Source organism: Embiotoca jacksoni, unplaced genomic scaffold (assembly GCF_022577435.1).
Source record: "Embiotoca jacksoni isolate LCO1_2020_lvr unplaced genomic scaffold, fEmbJac1.0.p SCAF_124, whole genome shotgun sequence".
In the NCBI taxonomy this organism is placed as follows: Eukaryota; Metazoa; Chordata; class Actinopteri; family Embiotocidae; genus Embiotoca; species Embiotoca jacksoni.
In genome coordinates this window covers 132,501-142,327 of record NW_027185257.1, presented here as the reverse complement: position 1 = coordinate 142,327, position 9,827 = coordinate 132,501, and the positions used below count along the sequence as shown (strand labels likewise).

Genomic DNA, 9,827 nt, shown 5'->3' with positions numbered 1-9,827 from the left:
CACACACACACACACACACACAAACTCACACACACACACACACAAACTCTCACACACACACACACACACACAAACTCACACACACACACACACACACACACACACACACAAACTCACACACACAAACTCACACTCACACACACAAACTCACACACACACACACAAACTCACACTCACACACACACACACACACACACACACACAAACTCTCACACACACACACACACACACACTTGGTGTGATCCCGGTAAGATCCCGGTAAGATCCCGGTAAGATCCCGGTAAGATCCCGGTAAGATCCGCCTTCAGGAAGATCAGAGGGCAGATTTTGGCAGGTGGTTCTCATGAAGCTAAATCCATCCATTTAATGCAGGTCAGGAAATGTTACCCTGCTAATGGGCTCAACCAAGATGGCAAACATGGTAAACATTACATGCTAAACTTCACCTCCATATCATTGGTAATGCAGTTATTGTGTGTGTGTGTGTGTGTGTGTGTGTGTGTGTGTGTGTGTGTGTGTGCAGTTATCTAAAAGCACGCTGTGCCTAAATACTGAGTCAGATTATTGTCTTCAGAGGCTGCAGGGGTCCTTGTGACATCAAATTATGAAATGCCCTGTGGACATAATGTCTCACTTCCTTCACTAATACATGTACTGCTGGATACAGCAGCTACACAGCGGTACCATTGTTCTCTAGTGGCCATTCGTGGTACTGCAGCAGGAAAAACAACAGAAATCTTCGTCTTGTCATATATCCATGCACATACAGTGCCTTGCAAAAGTATTGACCCCCCCCTTGGCATTTTTCCTATTTTGTTGCCTTACAACTTGGAATTAAAATTGATCTTTATTTGGATTTCATGTAATGGACATACACAAAATAGTCCAAATTGGTGAAGTGAAATGAAAAAAATAACTTGTTTCGAAAAATTCTAAAAAATAAATAACGGAAAAGTGGTGCGTGCATATGTATTCACCCCCTTTGTTATTAAGCCTCTAAATAAGATCTGGTGCAACCAATTACCTTCAGAAGTCACGTAATTAGTTAAATAAAGTCCACCTGTGTGCAATCTACTTTGAACATCCCACAGAGCACCATTAAAGCCATTATTAAAAAATGGAAAGAATATGGCACCACAACAAACCTGGCAAGAGAGGGCCGCCCACCAAAACTCACGGACCAGGCAAGGAGGGCATTAATCAGAGAGGCAACAAAGAGACCAAAGATAACCCTGAAGGAGCTGCAAAGCTCCACAGCAGAGATTGGAGTTTCTGTCCATAGGACCACTTTAAGCCGTACACTCCACAGAGCTGGGCTTTACGGGAGAGTGGCCAGAAAAAAGTCATTGCTTAAAGAAAAAAATAAGCAAACACGTTTGGTGTTCGCCAAAAGGCATGTGGGAGACTCCCCAAACATATGGAAGAAGGTACTCTGGTCAGATGAGACTAAAATTGAGCTTTTTGGCCATCAAGGAAAAAGCTATGTCTGGTGCAAACCCAACACCTCTCATCACCCCGAGAACACCATCCCCACAGTGAAGCATGGTGGTGGCAGCATCATGCTGTGGGGATGTTTTTCATCAGCAGGGACTGGGAAACTGGTCAGAATTGAAGGAATGATGGATGGCGCTAAATACAGGGAAATTCTTGAGGGAAACCTGTTTCAGTCTTCCAGAGATTTGAGACTGGGACGGAGGTTCACCTTCCAGCAGGACAATGACCCTAAGCATACTGCTAAAGCAACACTCGAGTGGTTTAAGGGGAAACATTTAAATGTCTTGGAATGGCCTCGTCAAAGCCCAGAACTCAATCCAATTGAGAATCTGTGGTATGACTTAAAGATTGCTGTACACCAGCGGGACCCATCCAACTTGAAGGAGCTGGAGCAGTTTTGCCTTGAAGAATGGGCAAAAATCCCAGTGGCTAGATGTGCCAAGCTTATAGATACATACCCCAAGAGACTTGCAGCTGTAATTGCTGCAAAAGGGGGCTCTACAAAGTATTGACTTTGGGGGGGGTGAATAGTTATGCACGCTCAAGTTTTCTGTTTTTTTGTCTTATTTCTTGTTTGTTTCACAATAAAACATATTTTGCATCTTCAAAGTGGTAGGCATGTTGTGTAAATCAAATAATACAAACCCCCTCAAAAAAATAAATTTTAATTCCAGGTTGTAAGGCAACAAAAAAAGAAATACGCCAAGGGGGTCAATACTTTTGCAAGGCACTGTATGTAATATGTAGCATGAACCTGTGCAGCGATACCCATGCTCTAGAAAAACAAACGGGATGCAGGTTTAGTGGGATGTCAGTATGTACTTAGTTTGTAGCATGAGATTCAGCAGTCTCTGCGAGACTTTTACTGATTGTTCAGCCAAATGCCTCTTACAGAAAAAAACACATGCGTTTACCATGTTTTCCACATGTGATCACATGTATGATCCATGTTTATGACATGTTACAATATTTGATAATGTGGAAAATATATGGAAAGGTTGTCACACATTACCATTGAAATGTTCCACAACAACGTTTCCCAAAATACATGTTTCACATGTGATCACATGTTTTTGCACATGTCAAATACATGTGTTTTTTGTCTGTAAGGTGCAATAGTCAGAGGAGCTCTTCCTCTTTCTGTCTTGAGGTCATCATCATGTTTTCCCGTCACCTTTCTGGAAGACATCTGCTTATGCACACCCCTGATTGTAGATTACATAAATGTTTGTGTGCGTCTACGTCCTCACTGATCATTTTTTACACCTTGACTTCTGTATTTTAGAGACATGTCGTATAATCTTTATTCCGTGTGGTGTTTAGTGTCATGTGATCATGATTTACCAGCACGTTACCCAGGTTGAGTTCACCTCAGCAGCATGACTGTGGCCAGCTCTTCATAGTAAGGACCCATTAATCCCCCCGGTGGTCTCCATGGTCTCTGTTCCCACTGCCCTCCATGAGCAGCAGTGACCGGGAGCTGCTGACGCTCTCTCCTGCAGAGAGTGTAAACGCTGGTGATGCTCGTAATTAGCCTTGCTGCTGGCATAATTGAATGAGATGGATCACAGGCAGCCCAACTCATCTCCTTCAGATAATGATAAAATGTGAACACAGACAGAGAGATAAAACTGTTTCATCCACTCTTCAGTAGTTGATATCTAACCTCCGTCTACCTCTCATGTGAGACACCGAGCCATCAGCAGAGCAGGCGGCCACAGAGGGAGGCTCATTGTCTCCATTTGCAAAACTGAGAGGAGACGACATTCATGCTGGTAAATAGTGAGATTGAAGAGAGCAGAAGGGAGATGAATAGATCACTGCTCAGGTGGATAAAGTCATCAAGCTGATTTCTCTGCGGTGTACGAGTGATGGAGAGGCTGCGTGGAAGTGTGTGTGTGACTCAAACACTTCTCATCTGGTTCTGCTGATGCAAATAAATCTCATCAAGTGGACGACCTCGTCACTCTTTACCTTTCTGCCTACATCTATTAGGGAAGGTAAGAAGCTGCTTTGCTTCTGCCTCACACTCAGAAGTGGTCAGGTATTATTTCAGACCTGTGGCTTTGTAGCTGCATATGTGCTTTTTTCTCTTTCTTTTGTCCTCACTTAAGTGCAGCTCCGGCTGTTTCTGCTTTCAAAGGAGACAACGTTGTGTTCTTGTCTGGAAGCTTCCTGCTCAAAGCCTCTTTTTTCTCTCTTTGACGCTCAGGTTGTAGAAGGGATGCTGCTTGAGCTCGACCAAGTCTCTCTAAAATGTACAAACATACCTGGGTGAAAAACAAGAAGAGAACGAAACATGCAGCTCGTTTTCAATGTTACATTTGCAAGAGAAATAACAAGAATCCACAGTAGAAGGTGAGAGGAGACAGAGACTCAGCTGTATGGAGGAAACACCAGCTGGCAGCGTGTCGTATGTGAAGAAGATAAGATGGAAAGCCTCAACTAATTAAGATAAAAGCTTGTTGTCTGTGTGTTGAGAAGAAAAATCAAACCAGAGATTACTTATGGTGCAAGAGAGTTCCTCTGCCTGGTCACTGAAGACTGTATTAACAGATCAAACTAGCATTATTCTATTAAGAGCAAATGTCCAAACCCACATCTTTCCTCTGAAGATGTAAATCTCTGAAAGCTTCAAGCATTCAGTGAGTTCCTAAAACAGCTGAGTTTGTAGTTTTTACACCAACAAACAGGTTGACCTGTGATGCTCTTTAATCTACTATTCATTCTTCATTCACTACTCATATTCATAGACAGCAATCCTTCGACCAGTGTGACGGAGCTCTCCATATCACGGAGCTGCTCGAGGCGGCGGAGAGGCTCTGAGTGGAGGAACAGCTGTCGAGCTACATTCAGAGGAATCTTTGAGGGGAATGTCATTTTAATAAGATGAGGTGTTTCATCAGTGCCAGGGGAGGGATTTACGGAAATATGGCATGACAGCATCCTGTGAGGGTTTTCGTGTAACTTCAGGACCAGCAAGTGAACGAAGGCAGAACCTCGACCTGGTTCTTCTAGTGTGGAGTTTGTATGTAATCCCTGTGCGTGAGTATGAGTGGTTGGATGTCTGTCTGTCTGTCTGTGTTGTCTGTGTGTGTGTGTGTGTGTGTGTGTGTGTGTGTGTGTGTGTGTGTGTGTGTGTGTGTGTGTGTGTTGTCTTTGTGCTCTTTGAATGTGAAGGGTTGGTCGGGGAGGTTTTCGGAGACAGCCTCGGTAGTTGCTGCTTCGTCCACGTAGAGCTTCATTCTTAGTCTTGTTGTGTTTTGGATATAAAAACTAGATTCATTAGTGCAATTTATTGGTTGTTGGTTTTGGTGTTTTTGTTGATTGACAGTAAGAAACCTCAGTAGAAGAATTATAAAATCAGGTGATCTGCATTCATGGGACATGAAGAAGTGAAGGATGAGTTGGTTTGAGACCAACGCTCCTCTGTGGCTCTGCTTTCACAGCCCTGTGTAGCTGAGACTACTGAGAGGCTGTGAGCTCCAGATCGCTTCTCTTCCTTGGTTGCTTGTAATTTGGAGATTTAGAAATGTAATCTTATTCCACTAGCTGCTCTGGATTAGAGCAGCAGCTAAACCCCTAACATGTAATATTGGCTAAATGCACTAAACACTCAGAGCAGTTTGAAGGATTTCAATTAATAACAGAGGCAGCTCCACACTGAAATGAAGGCTGATATTAGCTGTGGCTGCTGCTTGTCCCTCGACTCCACCGTGACCCCGGAGCTGAGCCGCCCTGCTGCTGTGTAATAGCAGCATAACCAGCACCTATATAAAGCTCTGGCTGCACTGTAATCACAATCAGCCCTCTTCTGTTCACATGTCAGCTCCCATTCCCCTCAAACCCGCCTCCTTATTAGCGACAGAGAGAGTGGGCTGTGATTTCACTGTTTACTGCCAAACAGCCTGCAACGCAACAGAAAGCCGAGGAGACACAACACGGATAAATAGTCTGTGGGGGATTGTGTATGTTTGCCCACCCCACCCCCCACCCCACCCACCCCCGACCTGAACCACCAATCTGTGATCCCAGAGCGTCGAAGCAGTGCAACCAGCTGACATATTGGACTACAGGCACTGTGGATATTCTTCATATCGACTCATCTGTGTGTTTGTCTTTGTGACACAGCAGAATAAATGTCCCTGGTATCAATAAATGAAATATCATAGGGAACATGTTACATAAGATCCCTTGTGTGGCGAACTGCTTTGCGTGGGCTCTTTGGGATCTCTCGAGTTTTTACTCTCCGTCTGAGGGTGTCGAAAACTGAGTTTTCTGTTAACTATCAAGGCAACTCTGAAGGAATCTTTAGGAAAACAAGCTGAAGAGAAGCAGCACTGATTTTACAGGCTGAAAAGAAAAGTACTGCAAAGAATAGCAGAAAATAAGACACTAATCTTTGTTCCATTATTATAGTTTTGAGGACAGAAGATGAAGCGTTTATGGTAAAATTTCAAGAAATTGGATAAAATAGAAGAGACTTAAGAGATTTTTCAGTCACATGACCTTCACTTTGAGCACAATAACACTGGACCTGAGAGGGATGCAAGTAAAGAGACGTTCAGTAAGAACTGCAGCAACGATGAAAAGTTAACATGCAACATCTAATCCAGCGGTTGGTCTCAGGCAGGTGAGGAGCCGTGGACATCGGCCAGCTGTGACCTTCGTAGAGACGGTGATTAGCAGCCCAACACCTTCCAGTGTGTCTGACCTCAGTGTGTCCCTCTGTAGGCAATATACAAGATGGTGTCCTCTGTGATGAAGATGCCTGAAGACGAGTCGACGCCTGAGAAGAGGACAGAGAAGATCTTCAGGCAGATGGACACCAACAGAGACGGTAGGCTCACCTCACTTAGTGGGAGTGGTTTCAGAGTTTCTACATTTAATTTATCAGTAAACAGAGAACTTGTCATCAGCTGAAGGAGTTTAACTGCACACACTTCTCGCAGAGGTGCGAGGCTGTTCAGGAAGCAGCATCCATGAAAGCAGGACTGTCTTCATTTTATTGCATTTGTGCTTCTAGTCTTTGACATGTACTTTCTTGAATTCTCGTACATGCTGGGTGGGCTGAATGGTTAACCACACCTTTTATATGTACAACGATCAGCCACAACATCAGAACCAGTGGCAGGTGAAGCATTAGGTAGAATAATGAATCCTCCCTTCATGAGGATCCTCATGTTCAGTTGTTACTCAGTCTAACTGAGAGCTGTGGATTTATTTAAATGGCCGTTTTGGAGACTTGTGCTGGAAAGATGTGTTTTCAACCCAATTTATTTCAATGCAGATATATGCATGTGTATGTATCTTTAAGCATTTTGATCAAGCAAAGATCCAACAGATATTAAAATGCAGTCTGTTTTGATACATTTGGCAGGTACTGCTGTGCAAAGCTTTTTTAATGCTTCACCAACAAAGAATTTCAGAACAATCTGAGAGAAATGTTTTCCTGATTGCTGCATTGACCGATTGATTTTGTGTGAAGAGAATGCAGATGTGTTGAACAGCTGGTCTCCTGATTATCTGTTATCATCGTACAAACCAGCCGCTGCAGCCTGAAGACAGAGTTACACCTGACCTGAACTTTTAGTCAGAATCAACACATGAGTGAACTGTAGATGGACGCAACCACCAGCAGGCAATGTGGAGATCCAGAAAGATGACGGGAGGAAGAGAGAGATGGGCGAGGAGGATTTAGAGAGTAGTGTGGGTGGGTGGAGTAGTGACAGAGGAGTGGGTGGAAGAGGAGGAGGAAGAGCAGGAGAAGGAAGAGGAGGAGGAGGACGAAGAGGAAGAGGAGGAACAGGGAGGAAAGTGACAGCAGAACAAGGACAGCGAGATAAAGCAAGAGGGAGCTCGCTGACCACAACATGGAAGTGTGCTGTCTTCATTTTGCTGCTTCTAATGAGAACCACGAGCAGTGTGGGGAGACTGTCTGCTACAGGAGAGTCATCCCAACACTGCCACCTGTTGGCAAGAAGTGGAACGTCATCAGGTTGTGACGGCTCTTCAGCGAGAACAATCAAAAGAACCAGAAGAGATCAGGACGTTTGCAGTCACATCCCAGTATCTCCTGAATTCAGGTCAACAGGCATGAAGTGTTTTATTCAGGGCATCTGTTTCTCCGATGAGTGGCCCCGACATGGACCGGTCCTTATCACAACATGGACCGCCTATAAAGCAGAGAATCTAAGAGACACATTTACAGAAGCAGAACGAGTAACCAAGACAATTAGAGATCAAATGCACCATAATTCCCTGCAATTACAGTCCTTTACTCTTTTTTTAAGAACAAAATGTCTTCTGAAATGTGTCCCTGTAATGTGTGGGAGCGGCAGGTTTTTCTAAAACAAGAGGTTTCTTCTTTTTTTACCTTTAACTTCTCTGATAACCTGATCCAAATGTTTTTTGATGTGTCTTGTCTGCAGCACCGTCTCCTCCCTCCGGTTCCTGCTGTGCTCTGACATCATGCTGCTGTTGTGTGTGTTTTAGGCAAGCTGTCTCTGGAGGAGTTCATCAAAGGAGCGAAGAGCGACCCCTCCATCGTCCGCCTGCTGCAGTGCGATCCCAGCAGTGCTGGCCAGTTCTAAACCGGAGGCATCAACACAACCTGTAAGACTCACACTCAGCACCTTCACATGACATCTCTTCTGTGGTCGTGGTAAATGAAATGAAACTTCGGTTTATAAAACAAACTTCAATGCAACACCGTGTAGTCGGTTCGAAGGCGTGCAGGCGTCCGTGAAAGTACCGGAGGAGGGCCGAGGGTCAGCCTCGGGAACCAAGGTGCTTCTCCTACGAATGCTGGTGCCTCCCAGGCAGAGAAAACAGCTGCTGAAGGGAATCTATTCAGAGTGTGTGTGTGCGCGGTGCAGGATGTGGGATGGATCATCCACCATGTCACCGGCTTTGTGACTACATGTAGTTCATGGCCTGATATAAGACACTTTGTTGGAGGTGGCCGGTTATTTTGAAGCAGGTGAAGCTGCTTCGTCTTTAAAGCCCCCATGTGTCGGAAGCACCTTCTTTTAAAGTTTAAGCTCTATACTTTTTTACTTTTTTTTTGGAGGGAGCTGCGCTTTCTACCTAAGCTGTCACTGCCGCATGAATCTGGTCAGCGGCAGGCTACAAGCTGAATATCAGAGAATATGGAGCAGAGATCTGTGCATCACAAAATCAGTGACTCATTAAATCGACTGTGGTTGCAGTGAAAATATGACAACAGCAGCCCGGCTGGTCTCTGAGTGTCTCCGGCGCCTCCTCCTGCTGCCCTGTACACACTTTGGAGCTGACAGTTGTGGTTGATGATGCAGCTCTGAAAGGATGCAGCAGACTCACAATTCCAGTCACAACAGAGTTCCCTTGCTGAGCTGCAGTGGAGGGAGAGTCGCTCAGAGAGGGAAGGTTGACCTCATATGAGTCTCTATTCAGTCATGGCGAGTGGTTATTGTTGGAGACAGAATTTGTGACCTCTCCTTCACTAAAGGTTTGTTTTGACTCTTTTTCTGCTGTTTACGTCGTTAGAAAAGTGAAAGAGATTTTAAGTTGCTCAAATTCAGATGTCTAATTGAATGTGAATGAATTGTCCAGTTTGCTGTGGTTGTATTTTCCATCGTGGATAAAGTTGTAAAGTGTGTGAATCCCAGTTGTAAAGCAGCTTTAAAGCGTCACAGTTGACTATAAAACATGGATCTGTAACATGCGACTTATTTTGAGTTTTGGGGATTTTTGGAAAGAATCATTCTCTCACAATCAGGTATTACTGTTGCCTGACTGAACTCATTGGTATTCATTTATTAGTAAAGAATGATATACTTTAATATACCCTATAATATCTCTGCTTGTATCACATGGACCCCTAAAGATCACCGTGGAGAACTTTTTCTGGACTACTTTTGCATTCCTCCTGTAATATTTAGCATTCAGTTCCTTCTGATTCGTAGAGAAAGGCTCAACTGTATTATGACAAAGGTTTATGTATTTTATATGATCACTGCTGGTCCTGACCGCAGAAAGAAAACTAGAGGACACATCTGACAGGTTGAGACAGTTACAGCGCAGAGAGCATGAGTGACATCATCTCTCCTCCCTGTAGTACTGTATCTGCAGAGGGACTCTGTTACTTGGCATCAGAACAGGACCAGACCAACGCAGTAGCTGTTCATACGGATCAGAGGGATTATTAAATATTGTGAGGGAACAGAAGTTAATTCGAGGTAACGTTACGTGTACTGTGGGGGGACACTGTGACCTTCAGTGTGCTCTGTCTAATCAGGCCAATGTTGGAAATGAACTGCCTCATGCAAATATTGGATTTACGCCAATAGTTT

General features: G+C 44.3%; 1 protein-coding gene across 2 annotated transcripts in view; it reads left to right on the top strand.

Annotated features, from left to right (window-relative positions):
• ncalda (neurocalcin delta a) overlaps positions 1 to 9,827 on the top strand; it is an 86,021-nt gene that overhangs the window by 73,800 nt on the left and 2,394 nt on the right. For both annotated transcript variants that reach the window (XM_069145413.1, XM_069145412.1), the window contains 2 exons: positions 6,229 to 6,334; positions 7,990 to 8,109. In XM_069145413.1, coding sequence (XP_069001514.1) covers positions 6,229 to 6,334; positions 7,990 to 8,087 — 204 coding nt within the window. In that variant the 3' untranslated portion in view covers positions 8,088 to 8,109. The remainder of the gene's footprint in view (positions 1 to 6,228; positions 6,335 to 7,989; positions 8,110 to 9,827) is intronic.